At 40.6% G+C, this 18,267-nt stretch overlaps 1 protein-coding gene across 3 annotated transcripts in view; it reads right to left on the minus strand.

Annotated features, from left to right (window-relative positions):
- The window catches only part of LIN28B (lin-28 homolog B), a gene marked incomplete at both ends in the record, with an annotated part of 89,367 nt that overhangs the window by 31,355 nt on the left and 39,745 nt on the right, over positions 1-18,267 (minus strand). For all 3 annotated transcript variants that reach the window (XM_082306588.1, XM_082306586.1, XM_082306587.1), the window contains one exon: positions 9,192-9,376. In XM_082306588.1, the coding sequence (XP_082162714.1) occupies positions 9,192-9,376 (185 nt within the window). The remainder of the gene's footprint in view (positions 1-9,191; positions 9,377-18,267) is intronic.

Raw genomic sequence — 18,267 nt, forward strand, 5'->3', positions numbered from 1 at the left:
TGAGGGGGTGCGCACAAGGGGAATAGCAGTAGCATGCCCCCACCACCACTACAGAGATGACTACCTCTGTGACACATTCCTCTTACATAATAAGCTGCTGAGATTCTTGACAAAATAAGATATTGAAGTAAATTCACATTTTTAAATGATTCATATTTAAGTAGGTTTGATCTTTAAGTGTCAAGCACAGAAACATGAAGCCACAGCTAATAAAAGAAACAGCTGTAGCGATTTGGAAGTATATTACTGCACAGACTTTATTAATTTGAAGTTAAAGAGCTCCAGAACTTTTATTCCTTCTGAAGAGCTTCAGATTCATCAACAGCGGTAAATCAAAGGCAATATTTTGGGAATATCTGATTTAGCAGCTATGCTGTAATTCAGTTTTATCCAACTTTCAAGTTGTTGGTATCTTTTTCAACAGGCCAAGATATATGGCAAATTTTACCATCATCTGGAATCACCATTATAATCTTTCCTCAGTGTTATATATTTATTACAAGCTTTGAGTATGTTTGCTAGGTGATGCTGGAGTGCAACACATCAAGAAAAGCAAGGAAATGCAACTGTTTTCCTAAAATAAAAGGGATTTGGGGTTTAAGTATTTACACTGAACATTTTTGTAGTAAAATATAGCACATAGCGTGTGCATCTTTTTAAAAGACAATTCATTCTGCGAGCCGTTCTGTTCCCAGTTCATTGACAGCTATAGTGTGTCACACAAGCAAAAATCAGCACAGTCTGTAGTCAGGGTCAACATCAGCTTCAAAAGAAATTTCCACGATCGGGGAAATGTTTTCAAATAATGCCCTCTTCCCTACTACTTTTTAAGTATTTACTGAGTTGGGCCCTGAAAATGTATGCACTTTTTTTGTTTATTCTTGTCTACTTGAAATTAGTATATTTGTATAGTACTAAGAAATTAAACAGCGAGATAAAAATTCGAATTAAGGAAGATGCCAGTTACATTAGGAAGATTTTTAGAAACAATGTTTCTTAAATTATTTACTGAAATACTTTTAACATACACTCTACTGAAGTTATGTATAATCTCTGTTAAATCGTGCAAAGTTCGCAATTCTTTCTTGCTTCTAAATTCCTTCAGATATGGGGAATCATTACTACAGGTAAGCCTTCATATCCTTCAGATATGGGGAATCATTACTACAGGTAAGCCTCCAGTGCGATCATTAGGCCTACCAGTACACCATAGCGAAGGCCTGAATATATATTGGTTGGTACTTTACTGTAAATGAGAGCGCTCATCCCTTGATGAAAGGGGGTGAAATACTCAGAAAACACGAGGCCTGAGAAGACATCCGATTAAAGAAAAATATTCTGCATTCCAAAAACAGCGTATGTACTTAAGACACCCATCTGCTGTGCAGGGACAGCTTTACTCTACATGAGGCTGCATAAAAACAACACCTTCCTACTCACTTCATCTGTTCCTTGTACATTTGCAGAATTGTATCTACTTACTTTAGCATCAAATTTGGATTTCTTATTATAAACACTATGAAAAATTTGGGGCCTATCCCTTCTTAACTGTATACTCATACAAACAGACACCAAAGACAACTTTATTCAGACTTTACTCTGTTCTTAATACAAGTTTGCAATGAAGAAAATTAGGCTTAGATATCACTTAGTGATATCACTGCCACCACGTTCCCAGCCCTTGCTTTAGCACAGAAATTTGCATTCACTTGAAGTACGTGACCAGCCCTATCAGAAGGCACATCTGATGGAAAGGAAGCACGTATTTTTGTGTGTTTTGTTGATTTCTGCACCTAACCGCAAAGCCCAATTGCCACCCGCACCTGAGCGAGCAGGCTGAAACACTGCGTGGTCAGGCAGGTTCACCAGCAACACGGTATCTGAAATGAGCCCTTACTTTCAAGTTGCCTTGTGGTGAATCCGGTAGTTAAAAGCACGTGAAACAGGCAAATGGCCCTTCGAATGAACGAGGAAATGCCTGTATCAACACCCACCTACTACAGTGTGCCTGGGTACCCCGAAATAACAATCGTGGTCTCAGAAGCAGTGCAGCTGCTAAGGGACCAAATTAAGCTTTGTAGCCTGCACCTAACTATGGGCCCTTGGCTTTACAAATTAAACAATGTTCTCTACGTTTGAAATTTGGAATGGGATTTCCTATGTGTCTTCTGAAAAACAAAACCTTTTATTCTAATGTTACACATATTGTTATGCACAGCTGTAACCATTCCTACACCTAGCTCCAACATTCGAGTACTGATCTTTCGGCGCTGCATCCTGCCTCCTGACTGTTTGAGCTATGGAAGTAGGCAGGAAGGGAAAGCCATTATTATCGTTAGAGGAAGGCAACTCCAATGCTGTGTGCTCGGTCTGGAAGCTAGGCTAGCCATGGCTTGTTGTCTTCTGAGGGGTGAGGCTTTCCTGCTTGTGCTCTCACTCTGGGGCACTTATTCTACCATAGCTCCAAACCTGGCATTTCCAGAAGACTGAATTTTAGCGACACTCTAGGCTGGAGATGAAATCATGCCAAATAGTGTATGGTCCATAGACACTGGGCACTATACACAACAGTCAGTGGCAGTTGTTTTGCCTTTCCTCCCTTAAGCCACCTTCCTCTCATTTTTTGGTGAAAAAAATACCCTGTCTCAGAGATCTGATTCTGTTCTCATCAGGCTGGACGGACCGAGTCCTGGAAGCATGCCGTGTGTTTGGTATGCAGGAAGGCTGTGGCTGCTGAGCTCCTTTAAACACAGATGGATGATGTAGAGATTTTAACAAGGGCTGTCTAATGAATATATGCAGTAACATTTTTCAGAGGCTTCTAACTTAGACTTGGACAGGTCTGCAAAAAGACAAGGAAAGATTAACCCCCTGCCCTAGGGATCCATCTCCAAGCCAGCTTTCAAGCCTCCAATCCACAGCACCAAGTGGCAGCTATTTTTAAAAGTTACCTCTTTTTTAACCCTATTAATAAAGCCCTCTGGTTTTATCCCACTCTTAGAAAAACCTGAACCGTTGCTAAGCCTTCAAACAAAAAGTTGTCCGCCTGAAAAAAAGAGCAAGTATGGAAAACTTTGTCCCTAATCGTTGCAGTCCAGCAAAGATATAACCTTCTTGAAGTACTGGAGTAGTGCAAAGCTCTCAGGCTTTTTGGGTTTTGCCTCACGCCCCCTTTTTTTTTTTTTAAATCTAGCAGCATTCTGCTGCTCCTGTTACGAGCAGTTCATACTAGTTTAGTGGCTTATTATGGCACAGTCAGCAAATACCAACAATAAGATCATGTAAGAAAGCACATCTCAGACTGGTGTTTATCCCCCTTTCTAGCCTGTTGTCTAAGCGTGCAAATTATTAACTATATAAAACTCTGCACAAATAACCTCAGATTTTGCTTGAGGATCCAAGAGGAAGTTGCGTCCAGCAACTCAGGTACCTAACACAGCATCTAATTGTCTTTTGCAGATTATGTGTCGATATTGAAGAAATGAAGAACTAGTTGCCAGAGATGGAAAGCTATACCTCCCTATTTCTTACAACCTCTCCTTAAATACATGGTCCTGTTGGAAAGAGGGTAATAGGCCAGAAGGACCTCATTTCATATGGCAGTTTTCATGTAAGAGAACAAAAACTACGGTGGTCTTTGCAGTCTGTAAGCCTAAGAGGGGTCTCAAACATCACTGGAAAGAGGAACTAAACATCCAACAGAATCACCGTGAAGCAGGGAAAAAGCAAAGAGCCAAGAAAACGCCCTACGTTTGAAAAATGGGAAAAGCAAGAATGAAAACTGGAAAGAAGGAAATTCTTACGATCTAAAACCAGGTGAAAGAGAGTCAGGGAGGAAGAGGAGGTGTTAATTTTCAATTTCTGAAACACCACCCTTGAGTAAGGTCCTTTTGCAAGGCTGTATTTCTAAGAAATCTGTGCAAAAGCCATGCAACTTCTGCATTACTTCTGTGCCAGCTCCCTCTTTAGAAAATGGCAGAACTGTGAACACTATCTACCTCGGAGAGGAGCAGGAAAATTCAGCCCTTTGACAGTGCCATGCTGACACCATTTTGTGACAAGGGCTACAACTCCCTGAACTTTCCATCCATTTCTCTGGACAGCTGGGCACTCTGACTTCATCTGCCCGCCATTTCACCCTGGTGCTGTTCAGGACGGGCCCAAAGCTGGTCTCCAGGGCTGGCCAAGGGCAGGAGCGGACGTGCCCCCTGTGTCGTAGCTGGGCGCGGTGACTGCCAGCCTGGCCTTGCCTCCCAGCTCTCAGGTGAAGGGACTCTGATGGGCCTTCCCCACCCGCCTTGGCCTCATCTGTCTGTTAAGCACAGTTTTTATGAGCTTCTCCTATTTCGGTACTAGTTCAGGGCTCTCCTTCCCAGCCCGCACCACTCCCATTATTCACATCTCCTTCACAAAAATCTGCTCGGCTTGAGCCGTAGGAGGCTTTCTATAAAAATTAAATTATACACTTGAGCGTGATTCAGCCAGTAAAGATGAAATTGATATAATCTCAAGTTTGAAGTAACTTTGTATCACGTAACTTTGCTGTCCTAAACTAGCTCTCTTAGTCCTGTTAACTTCAATCCAAATGTCCTCTACAGCACTCCACCATGCCGTCATCTCTGCCTGCATCACACTGGTTTAGCGGCTATTAGTGCAGATCACGAACTTTTAAAGACGACTTTTAAGATTTTCTTATTATAGTCTGACTTCAGATCATCCACAGAATGTCTTCAGATGTTAAATCAGTTTTCTGTCTGAGTCAGACACAAACTAATTTTAAGTGACAGTTCATCAGGGAAGTATTATATTATTTAATTATAGCCCCCCTTACCTAAGTGGTTGTATTTCCACCCAATCAGTGTTTGTCAAAGTATGTTTTTCTTCATTTGAAAATTATGCTTTTGATTATATCCAAGAGTTACTGGCAAACACCATTTATTACATCTTAACACAAAACCACTTCTTTTCTAGTTGTCTCTCCTTCATAGATATCTACATTGCAAAAAAGGTTGTTTGAAGTGTTACAGTAATGCTGCAGTGCTCATTACTATTTAGCCAACTAAGCTAGAAATACACAGCTATTTCACTAGCCATATTCCCGGAACATAATTCAGCATCACTGGCAATGCTTCGTTAAGCTCCCTCATTTCCAGCAGCTCCCAGCTCCATCCCTCACAGTTTACTTGCAGGGCTGCGCTATAAACCAAGTCAGTGAAATGTTTCATGTCAAACCCAAAATCTCAGAACATACTGCTTACTTATTACATGTTTAAATCCAAGCCACTTACTGATACAGGTCACCCGTGCTAGAAAGCTTCCCTGCCACAAGTGTGATGTTAGCAGAGGATAACATAGGACTGAAATGTCATAAATTAGAACTGGGAGATGGAGCTATACCCTTAATTATTTCTTCCTGTCCCTTCCTTCTTGCTTTATTTTATTGCTTCGATTTTTGTGTAAATACTTCAAAACCAAAAAAAGAAAAAAAAGTTGTCATCCTTCCCATCCCCCAAAACGTTCCACTTGAAGCAAGTGCAAAGCCGAGCAGATACAGCACTACAGACACTCTGCCGAAAAAGTATCCAACTTCGAGCTCCTACTAGGAATATTTACAGATACTGGATAATACCTCTAGGTCCCAAAGATAACTCCAGCTTCTAGTCCTGTGAGCATCATGCATCTTCTTTGTTAATATTGTGCCAAAGGTCTGTGGGTCAAATTTCTTTAAGTATGCACTGCACTAAGAACATTTTCCCAGCTATATAAATTTATAAAATAATGTTAAATAAAAAATTACAACTGATAAAATGGTCCTTTACCCAGTTTCATTTTAGGTCACATACAAACACGAGGACTGTTTGTTTAAAACAACAACAACAAAAAAGCAGCACGTAATTTTTTTTCCTTCCTCCCTTTTCCCTCCTCCAAACCTTATTCTGAGATGGTGGGCTAGGTTCTGATTTCATTTATTCTACTCTAAATCAACATTTCACAGACTTGTCTACAAGTTACTGAGCAGGTGATTAAGGTGTGAATTCAGAGCACTTTATCTTTTCTGCATCAGCTCCCCGCGGTCATTCCTAGAGAGCAGCATAACATGCTTTGCGTCAGCTCAGTGTCAAAGTTGAGCAAAACACACTGTGTTCAGCACGTGTGAAGAGCTCGTACAAAGGGAGCTGCAACCTGCCGCGGTGTAACACGTTGCCAATTCATCCCCTGGCTTACTTAGGTAGAGACCAGCCCCAAGAGCTGCTACTGTGCGTCTCTGCCGTAAGACAACACTTCTAAACCCAGCACCTGTCAGATACAAATCCCAGCTGAGTCTCGTTTAGAAACCTCCCCTCTAGCCCAGAATACTCTAGACACTGTGAAAAAATATATATGTAAGACACATGGATATTACAGTAGCTTAAAGTAAGGTCTGGGAACTTAAAGCCTGCAGGCTGCTTATAGCCGCAGCTTCATTTCACATGGACCACAAAAGATTTTCCCTTCCTCGTACTGGCATGTGCTAGCACGCTGGCTGGGAGAGACGCCCAAGTGGCCGACACCACCGACAGCCATTACAAAGCCTTCTCACCCATGTTATAAAATTAATGCGGCCCACAGTTAACGCTGAAGGGGAAATATTATCATAGCAAGGTCCCCACAGCAACAACACGCTGCAAATTACACAGACTCAGAGTCTGTTGTGGAAGCACCACAAAACCTACCAAAAAGCACCAATATTTGGTAACCTCAGTGTCATGACTTTTTTTCCCCCCCTCTCTGCACATATTGTTGCTTTTGCCTTTCTTTGTCCTACCTTTGCTATCTCTAGCTCTTTCTGTCAGTCTTCCCTTCTGCTTTAAATCCTGCCTACACCATTAATAGTCATGGGATCCATTCAAATGGGATCCATTTAGAAAGACGCAGTGAGGCTGGGCCCTTACACTGTTACACTGATAGAAAAGAGATCAACATAAGAATGTGGAATTAGCTTTCCTAAATGGAGGCAGTTCTCACAGCACAACAGCAATCTTTCAAGAAATTTTCCACTACACATGTTGGAGATGCACTTTTTTAATTGGCTAGGTGTTCAATGAAAACCAATTTCCTTCAAGCAAAGACACTGCTCCTCACTGAGTGATAATGCTACTTCAGACATTTCGAATTTCGGACTTTTTTGGTGTCTTATGACTTAAGCATAAGAATTTTGAGACAGAAGCAGATAGAGGTTTTTGCCCACATTTTCATATTCAAATTAATTCAATTTAATTTTGAATTTTTCCTTCTTTAAAGGCAGGTGAACATGAAAGAGTACATTGTCTCATGGATCACACCTCTGCACTGTTTTTTAGGGCATATCTGTTCAATCTTTTCTATGCTTTAGCTATGAAAAAACATCACTGAAAGTAGGATTCATCTTGCCTAACTTTAGAGACTTGTAAGGGAAGTATCTACAGCATTGGAGCTAGACTCCTTTGTAGTCCCTGAAGAGAAACAGCCATAAGGCAAGATTCATCCCCAATATATTAGATGCTTCCTAGGGTGAGAAGAATTGCACTCTGAAAGTACTGCTTCCTCTGCATCGACTATACTGTGCACTACAGATATCAACATTTGTTGAAATCCCTGTCTCCTTCAATATGTAGTTTTTCCTGGTCTGCTTACAACCTGTCCATTTAAATTTCAAGGTTTTGAAGCAAGGACTGTCTTCCTTCATACACATGTGCAACAAACAGGACAATAGTATCATGATTGCATGACTGTGGCCTTTATGTGCTGCCATAGTATAAAACATCAATAACAATGGTAACGCTACCCTAAAGAGATTAGTAATTACAGTCCATGGAAAACCAATGGTTTGAATAAGAACTATATTGGAAGCCTAGCTCAAAAAAAAAAAAAAAAAAAAAAAAAAAAAAAAAAAAATCACAGCCATTGCATGCAACACAACTCTGAAAGGCCAGATACGGTGAGCAATCAAAAAGAAAGCTTTGTCTGGCTTACAAAGTCTCTCCTTGTTGTGGTTATGCACTCTGATCTGTTACAGCAGCAATAAATTTTGTTGATGGCCTTTAGCTTTTACAAAGAAGGTGAAAGAGGGACAACTATCATGTTGTCTCCAGTCCTTAACTTAAAAAAAAAAAAAAAAAAAAAAGGAAAGAGAGAGGGAAAAAAAAAAAAGCCTTTTAACAGAGGTGGGGACAAGTGGAGTTCATCTGTAGCCAGCAAAGCCTTCTGATCCCCTGTTTCTCAAGGCTGGGCTACACTGCCTTTCCCAGGTGACCCCCTCTTTCCCAAGCTACTCTTTGCTTCAGAATTTGTAATTGAAGAGAGCCACCTCTCAGTCATGCCATACATCCAATACTGCAAGCAAAACTTGGCTGTTTGGATGTTCTTACTAGGATCCTTCACAAACTACATATACCCCTTGATCTCAGTCATTACAGCTACTGCGCTGGACAATACCATGAGGAAAAAAGGGAGATTCACCTAAATACAAGAGCTTTTGGCCAGGAAGTCTGTCCTTGGGGAACTAGGTGCAAGTGGCTTCACAGTGAAGAGGATTACAGGACTTCTTCAAGCCAAGAGGCAGAAAGTAAAGTAAAGCAGTGCAAGTCAGACTGCTGCACTTGTGTATGAAGACGTGCAGCTCTCACAACTAACGTGGAATTTGTAAAACATTATTACAACAGTTCTTCAGACCACCAGCCATTAAACTTTTGGAAACACCTCTGTTCACTAAGTAAAAACATAATTAATCAAATTATGTCCATCTCAACCCTGACTGCACCACCTACACTTTCTTCTGTATAAAACTACTGATGCACAGTTTAAAACCCCACTGCACACAATAGTCTCTTTAGCATGGACAATTCTCACCGAAACATGGTGTTATTTCACCTATATTGAGACTGACCTCTCTTCTCAGTCTAATAGCAGTATTTTCAAAACAATATTGCATTCCTTTGCAGGCTCCCTCTAATTCAATAAAACCTTCTCAAGTAAAACCAATCAAGTGGGTGATTTATGTAGTTGTATAGATACAGCTTAATAAGTTTAATCAAGCTACTAGGCTACAGGTAAAAGCCAAATCTACATAAAAGCGTTTCCTTTCACAAATTAATAAATACTGAAAACATAATTTCAAGAAAAACTTGCAAAGAAAAAAAAAGGGGGGGGAAATAGCAAAGTAAGGTAATTACCTATCTCCCTTTGGTTTTCTTTTTTGTACTGTCTTCCCTTTGGGTCGTCTTTCACTTCCTAAACAGGGGCTCCCACCAGGGCCTGTTACCCGTATTGATTCAAGGCCTTTGGAAGATTTCTTAAAAGTAAATTCCACTGGTTCTCCTTCTTTTAGGCTTCTAAATCCTTCCATGTAAAGCTTGCTCTGTAAATAGGAAAAATACTCTCGGTTACCATTGCCTTAAAAACAGTATTTACATTCATAATCAACAGGACAAATCATCCCATGTACTATCCTAGAATACATACAGGTTGAATAACAGTTTCCTCTGTGTGAGCTATAGCAGATGATATGACAAATTATAGTCCTGGATACACTGAAAACACTATTCAACACTAAACAAGTGACAAGAACCTATTTTCAGTATCAACAAAACTGAAATAACATTTTCCTTTTCTGTGATGAATGCTATAGACCTAAGAAGCAGAGAAAATGCTATATTCTTAAAACCCCTGTCTAACAGGCATTGGGAACTGAAAAGGCTTTTTTAACAAAATGCAAAGAGAGCAAATGTTCACTTCAGAGCTAATTCGTTTATGATCAAAATTATCGTAATTCATATTCCTTGTATCTGGGACATGGCTCTGCTGCTCTGAAAATCAATCAAAGATACAATGAGCACAAGAGGCAGGAGAAAGGCACTCTGAACAAAGTCCACTGAAATAGGCAATTCAGATATCCCTAGTAAGCTGCTAAATTTCTGTTCACTACCCCAAAAATCTTATCTAGTTAGCATGATTTACATATGGATTTGTATTTTCATTCACAGAAAAGGAAATTATCATCATCAGGGCAAGTGAAATAAATACTGATAAATCTTTTGATATTACACTGAAGCAGCAAAATCTTGGACAAGCTGAAGTCAACAGGAGCTCACCATTGATTTTGATGCAATGAAAATTTTCATCTCAATTCCTAATAAATTATGTACAATAGGAAGTCTACATCCCAGGAAAAATCTGATTAATCAAACTCTTAAATAAAATGATCATCAAGTTAAGTGAGACAATTGGGGGGGGGGAGAGATACACTGATAGACACTGGTTGGACTAAACGTTTATTTTAGAAGTAACACATTACATGAATGAGATCAGTTGGACTCACAGTGAATATTACAGAATCCGTTAATTTCCAAACACTTGTAGTTTTTGCAGGAGAGTTGTGAAACATGTTTTCTTCCTTTGCTCATGAACTCTTCACAGCAAAGAGAAAAATGTATCCTGACTGATTCTTACTCTGTTCTCCAGCATTCACTTGGCCGAACCATGAAGGGAATCTTCACTGCAGGTGCCATTCCACTTTCCACTCAGTCACATGTCAAAAAGAGCCAAGCCACACTTGACTCAAAGTCACATCTACTACCCCACAAGCGCACTTAGGGAGAGTATTCAAATCAGATGGCAATCCCTGACATGGGCTCCTTGTATTCATGTTATGGGTATGGAAGGTGTGCAGCACCAACACACTATTTTAGCAGAGCACAAGAACTGCCACCTACAGACTTCACAGTTCATACACAAAAAGGGAGCTGGTCTCTTCACAAGGATGCATGGCGAGCAGGACCGGAGCCAACAGGTCTGAGTTGCTTCAGGGGAAACTCCATCCAGACACGAGGAGAAGTTGGTCACTATGAGAAGAATTCAACAGAGAAGCCCAGAGAAGCAGTACAGTTCCCTTTGCTGGAAATAGCTAAGAACTCAGCCTAACAGGGCACTGAATAACCTAATCCAAGGCCCCGCTTTCAGCAAAAGGTTGGACCAGACGATCTCAAGAGGTCCCTTCCAACCCAGACTTTTCTGTGATTCAGATAACTTAATCCGGAGCTGAATCACACCTGGTGAGACTGGAAAACAGGATTCCAGTTTCTGGTTCTGCAGCAGAGTTACATCAGGGTACCTGTGTCACTTAACTTCTCCCTGTCTTTCTAAAGAGGGACACCACTGCAGAGTCCATTTCCCACAGCACTAACAGACTAAGTTAAAAATTATAAAACAATTGGGAATATTTATTTTAATGAAACCATGTGAAAGCACATGCACCTTTCTTCCAAAAACCCCAAGTACCGGACCAGCCGAGTTCCCACAGTCTAACCAGCAGCAACCATTCATAATACAACAAGACACTACCAACGCCACCCTGACAGAAGGACTCAGTTGCTTATAATTTTTCCAACAGCAAGTAAGCAAGAACACAGCTCCACTGGTTAGGACAAAGGCTGTTTTTGCTTATCCAGTTGTGCAGCTCTACTACACGTGGCTCTTCCACCAAATGTTGTAACTGTGTGAAGCACAAGGCAGAGTTGACTTAGTAGGCGAGAGGTTGAGCACCATTTAAAAAGGGTGGAGGGGTAGTACGGGGACACACACACACACACACACAAAAGAAGAAATATATAATATCTGTTCCCTGAATCATAAGCTTGGCTGTTTTTTGAAATTAAAATATAACTTATGAAAAATACCTTACATTTTAATTAATACCTCACTAATACAACTGGAAGACAGTAATTCTACATAAACCAATGAAACAAACCACCCAAGAAGGCAGTATTGTTTAAAGCAAGCCCCCTACTTTGAAATGTCTGTATAGCAATAAGGGGATCTTTGTCACAATGAAGAAACATCCAAGTTCAGAATGTGCCCAAAGAAGACTCCACCACTCATCAACTGAAACAACAGATCCTGCCTGTGGCATGAATCCACCCCTAGGTCCATCCACACCTCTTCAGTCTTCAGCAGCCACCAGGGAAAATCTTGTTAAAAGGTAAGAACTGAACAATGTGTATTTTGTCCCAAACTAACACATATAGTTAAATGTTCCAAAACTAGACAATCGTGACAACACAGATAGGTGCTAATCACAAGGGGAACCTCAAGCAGATAAAACATAAGCCCTTGTTTCTCAGTAATACTGAGCACGGCATGGATGCTCTTGTCTTTTTAATTTCAACTTAATGAAGATATAGTTAAGTCTCAGCAAGACTTACGTGTTTTTCCTTTCTGAGTTTCACTGTTATAAAACAAACGCCAAAAGGTTGACATCTGATATGCACATAATATTATATGTCTTCTACTTTACTTCAAAAGCAAGAAGTACTTATTTAAAACACAACCTAAAACAGGGCATTATTAGTACTCTAAAATCTTTTTATTTTTTTCATTTCACTTTTAGCAACAGAACTTTTATTTCCAAACAAAGCACTACATTTGCAAGAGTGATTTTTTTTAATATATTTAAAAGCCAAAGTAATGGAACAATTATGCTTTCATAAATCACATCTTATGCAAGTGTACATTTTTTGGCATGCTTGTTTTTTCAAGCACTTTTAACAACAGAAAATGTTGAAAAAACACTCCAAATGACTTGCACAGTACTCTGCTTGAATACACCTCAGAAGCTTTTCAATGTTATAGACGGATTTGGTGCCGTCTGACTTACTGTGTAAATGTATACTAGCATGCTGTCAGCCAGCTCATGGTGAGATTCTCTGAGGCTGCAATAACAATTCAAAGCCATAGTGGAAAAATGGCATTTGGAAACCAGCGAAACACATCTAAAACCTGAACCCCTCTTGACTTGTCTGAAGAGTTGGACAAAAATGTCTGTAAAGTTGATAATTTAATGTTGAGAGACCTAGCTCAGTATTTTCTTCACATTACTTAAACAAATAAAACCCACACAATTAAAAGCAGCCAGAGTTTCAAGTCAGTGAACCATTTCTAGAGCCCTGAATGGCGTGTATGGGCACACCGCCAATGAACAAAGGGAAAACTTAGCAGCAACATGCTTTTCCTCCTTTCTCTCTCTTTCAGCTGTCAGAGACTTCGCTGTTATTTTTACCAGCACTCAATACAGTGATTTCAGACTAGAGCTTTTTTTGTTTTTCTTTTTTAACTTGACAGTGCCATTTCTATTTTTTTTTATAGGTACCCTATTATTTCTTGGTATTTTAGCCTACAATGTAAAATCTCGTACACCTCTGTCACAAGCAACGGCTTGGTCCAAAATGCTGGCAATTTCATAAAAGTATTAGCAACAACAGAAAATAAGAGTGGAAAAATTCATGATCACAAGTTCTTGGAAAGCATTTCCTACTATGAAACAAAAATCAAAACATAACAAATATGAACTGTATTAGCAAGATGGTCCCAAAGAAAAGTACCATTTCCTGGGCAGTGTCAGGGAGTGCTTACAGCTCTCACCAGGCTCTACAGAAGAGAGGAAGTTTGGAATTAAGGCTCATTACAGGGGCCCGATAGCCTCCGATATGTGTGCATTACTTTTATTAATGTGTGGGGAGGGAAGAAAGAACAGGGTCCCAGTAAGTGCCTCCTCACAACATTTTTGCCATTTCTAGTCAGGGCTATGAACAACTGCTGTTCTTCAGAGGGGGAGAAAGTTATTCAGTGGCATTCTGCTTAGATCGTTTATTTTCTGTATCTCTCATTTCTGTCCCTTTTTATCTAGTGATTGATTGATTGCTCAGTACAATGACCAGATGCCACCAGTATGCCGGGTTTCCCAAAGTAAGAAAACTGTTTTCCCTCCAAAATTATCTACAATTAAATCCAGACATGAAGGAAAGCATATCCTGAAGCCCAACCACACTGAAGATCATAAGAAATTCTCTCCACAACAACCTCCTACAGTTCCATCAAGAGCTAGCAAACTTTGGGTAAACCAAGAGTACAGAGTAAGAGGACACAGAAGTAAACCAATTTACACTGGATCTATACTAGTGCTCTTACCTGCATTAGGTCAAAACCAGAATTTAGCTGTTGTACACTGCAAATGTTAGGGGAAGCGCTGCAAAATAGTATCAGTTGCATTTTATTTTAGGAGGTTTGTGAAGGTCATTTATTTTCACAGGCAGAATGATAAAACAAACAAAAAATCCACTACACTGAACAACAGCCCCTTCGAGAGCAATGCATAGCTCTGCTGCACTAACACAGAATTTGAAGGCCAGGCACCCACAAGACACCTCACCATTGCTCCCGCTGACCTCAAGGGCTTTTTCCTGCTCCTAACAGGCTTATCTTGCACCAAAACTGGCACTTCTGGGTCCTCGACATAAGCCAATTTAACTCACTAATCTGACAGGAAACAAACTCAGTTTAAAAAGGAGGGGGAGGATAAGAGGAAGAGGAAACAGGGGTAGATTTCCCCCCACCCACCCAGTGAGCTAAATCCGTTCAGGGAGAGGCTCGACTAGCTCCAGGGCATACACAGTGGAAATGGCAACTTCTGAGATCAGAATGTGTTTCTTAGTATTTTATATAAAAAAGAAAAATCTACAGTATTACAAATATTTTTTTTAAAGTTCAACATAATATAAATTTACTTTAAAAATAAAGCTATAAACCACTCCATTGCTCAAAGAGTTGCACTTCAGCTCTTAGGCAATAAAGAGCCATGTACACTACATGTATACAATGTTCATTAGATAGGGCAAGCTATTGCAAGTAACTTCACAGCAGGGAAAGAACTGGTACGTAGGCAGTTACTGCAGTGCAGCTGGTACACTGCAATTTCACATCCTTATTTACTTGGAATTTGTTTCTGTCTTGAATTTCCACCTCGACCATAGTCACGTTCATAACCTTGTTCCCATTCATCATCCTGTTGCTGTCCCCACACTGTTACTCTTCTTACTGAGAAACATGCAAAGGTATTTATTTAGCTTTTGAACAAAATGCTCGCTCTAATTCAAAACCACCCTCCCTATACAAACAAAGAATTTCTTCTTTCTCAATTTATTTGTATGTCTAAAGAAACTTTTACTAACTGCTTTAACTCTTAAGAACTTTAAGTAAACCCTAACTCGGCTTACTTTTAGGTCTTGTTCCACTACAACTTCCAAGAAGCGACTTCCTTTGATAAGCTACTTCTCCTTCCTTTCGCATTACCTTTTCTCTACCAATATCCCTCCCAGGAGAATGTTCTCTGCTGGAAGGATAAGGCAGTTTCCCACAAATCTCCTTTTCCTTTACTTGGGATGCAAGTTGAACCTTTTCTCCATTTAAGCCCCCAGTACTTCAGCTCACCTATGTTCACTAACCAGTTCTCCTAATTTAACAAATGTTTGCCTTAAAAAAATTGTTATTGACTTTTTATCATCCCATTTAACTTAAACCAAATCAAGCCAGTTCATGTTTTGTCTTCATTTTTTAAACAATCAGGTTTTCTAAAGTCAGCAATTCCTTCCAAGTCCAAAATAACACAACTTCTATTCTGAATTACTCTTTTGGTAAGAAAACTATTGACTATCACGTACACCACATCATTATATCATCATTTGTGCTTAAATACAGATCTGGCCTACTACATAGCCCACCTATAAATGTTACTATTCCTACTAGTATTCCTCTCTCATAATATTGTTATTACATTGTCTGTGTATAAATCCTAAGCTAGAGGTCTACAACAGGTCTTTCATAATTCCTTCCCAAAGTGATTCTGACCAAACAGATTCTACTGTGTCCATGCTACTGTTTGTTTCTTTACACCGTGCCACTTCATTCATGACACCTTACTCATTTTCTGCATAATTTTCAGTATTTGTGTTCAGGCCATGAATACTCTCTGACCATATTTCCGCTGCCTCTATATCTGGTTACACATTCAGCACCAGCTGTTCTAGTTTTGTATACTAATGAAAAGAGCCTGGATAATAAACATCTAATTTGCTTTTCCTCCCTGACCTCACCCTCTTTTCTCACGGTAAGAAGTATATCTTTTTTGTTAGCATAGCACCTACACAACTAATCTTCTACTACTAGCTTTCGCTCTTCCTTTGCATAGACCATTTGCGTTACTGCATGTCCAATTCTCATTTACCCAATTTCCCTTCTTCTGTGCTTTAATACCAGGTGTGAAAATCAAGCCAGCCTCTCCTCCCATTTCTTAGTTTAAGTATTTTCTCATCAGTCATGCTAGGCACAAGGTAAGAGTTTTAGGACTCAGTTCAGTCAATTCAAAAGGACGGTTCCTCTTCCTCCACCTCAGTCTCACATTGACTCAGGAAGAAAACCGTTTACCTCTTCTTGGTAACGTCAGGTTTTCTGCTATGTTTCTGCTCCCTGAATCAGTTCTACGCAGAGTCGAAAAAACCACCAGCACACCACAAAAGAAGCCATGCGAGTGTGCAGCCATGGAAGGCAAGGCTGTCCTGTGCAGCACCTTGCCAACTTGCACTGCCTCGGTGATCTCCTGAAACCATGCCGTTAATCCCAAACAGTTTATAATACCCTCTGAAGTCCACCCATTGAGAAGCATCTTCTCTTGATGGTCTCCCAATGGTCGAACACCTCCAAGCTCCCTCCTCACAAGTGCTGCCTCGCTACCGGCTGACCACACCGCCTTCGGGAGCCCACAGATCCCCCCAGGATGGAGGCCCTTCCCTTCCTTCACTCGCCACTGAGCTATTCGACTCTCGGGCAAGCGCACACAGTCACTTCATGCAACTGAAACCACCTCGTTTTCTGTTCCAAATACTCATCTGCTCTAAGGCAGTTTTGCAGAAACCCGAAGGCTCTTTCTACAAAAATTAGGAACAAACATGACCTTTTATGCAATCAATAGTGCAGATTATCTTCTTTCTATATTCATTGGGAGAAGGCACTTTCCCCCCCCCCCCGTTTTTCCTTCTTTCATGAGACAAGGGCCTGAAGTCCAGATGAACAGGCTCTCCAAAACACCCCGATATTCAGTTCATTTTAGTGAAGCGTCAAGTGCAAAACTTCCCGATGGGGGAGAAAACTAGCACAGCTAGACTGCGGGCACAGTGTACCTCTTCCCCCGACGACATGCTGTACACTGAAAAATTCATGACAACGGCGAGCTGCGTGCTTTCATAGTGTCCACCTAGGCAGAGTATTTTTCAAGCTTCTTTCTGTTAAAAGCCCAAACCTCCAAGGCAGAGGTCAAAACAAGCCATTCTTGCAACTCGTCTTCTATTACCTGAAGAAGGGAGATGCCACACAGATTCCTACACCTTCTTTTTTTTAACCCGTCTGGGAAACCAAATCAAACCAAAAAAATCCAAACCAAAACAGAACAAAAAAACCCCACCAAACCCAAAAGACCTAAGGAAAAAAGTGTGGGCCACCAGAAAATCCATGAATGCCACCAAGTCCAATTCTCTCATTTCTTCCACAAGGGATACAAATACACTGAAACCTGCATGATGGATGTGGCTGAGCTGTCTCCCATCTAGCATCTCTCCTATGAGTTTAACAGTAAGGAGGGAACACAGTATGGGTACAAAAAAGCACACTGAATACGCTGGAACACAGTTCTCCTCTAACAGATCTAAACATCAGCCAGTTTCAGTGTAGATCGTCCCATAAACACAGGTGAAAATGCAAAAGCACAGGAAGGCACAGTGTACAACCCACGCAGTTTGCTGCATTTTTCAAGTACTGAAATTGTAGTCCGGTAGAAAGCACAGACTCAATGGTAGAGTTATTTCACCTAGAACTAAACCACAATTTCCTCCAGATTTACTACACCTTTCTGGTGTCGTTAACCACATTTTCAGAAACTGCAGCGCGTCTACTTTCCACGCCTGCCCTACGATGTCTGTAAGCTTCGTTTCTGTGCTCCTCTATACACGCCTATGCATGGGAATGACAACCCCCTATGCCAGGAGGTGTTTCAGCTATATGAAGATCTCCTATCCACCTCCCACCATCCCAAGAGACTGCATATAATTAAAAAGAAATTAGGCTCAGATTGTGCTCTGCTAATTCAGGTGTAGCAGGATCTCTCTCTGCACATGCACCTTTCCCTGCCCCTGCATAAAAGTGCCCTGAAAGAGAGTCATGTTTTCTTACTGCAGACCCTTAACATCCATCTCTGGGAAGCTGTCCTTAACCTTTAAACTGGATGCCAGTAGCAAAAAATAGTACCAGGAAAATACTAAGAAAGCGGTTCATCCGCCTTTTTGCATCCCAGCTTTACATGAGAAAATAGAGCAATTCACATCTCGCTGGTAAACAGAAATGGCTAACACTGTAAGCACCCACAGAAGC

Source organism: Platalea leucorodia, assembly GCF_965183815.1.
Source record: "Platalea leucorodia genome assembly, chromosome: 3".
NCBI lineage: Eukaryota > Metazoa > Chordata > Aves > Pelecaniformes > Threskiornithidae > Platalea > Platalea leucorodia.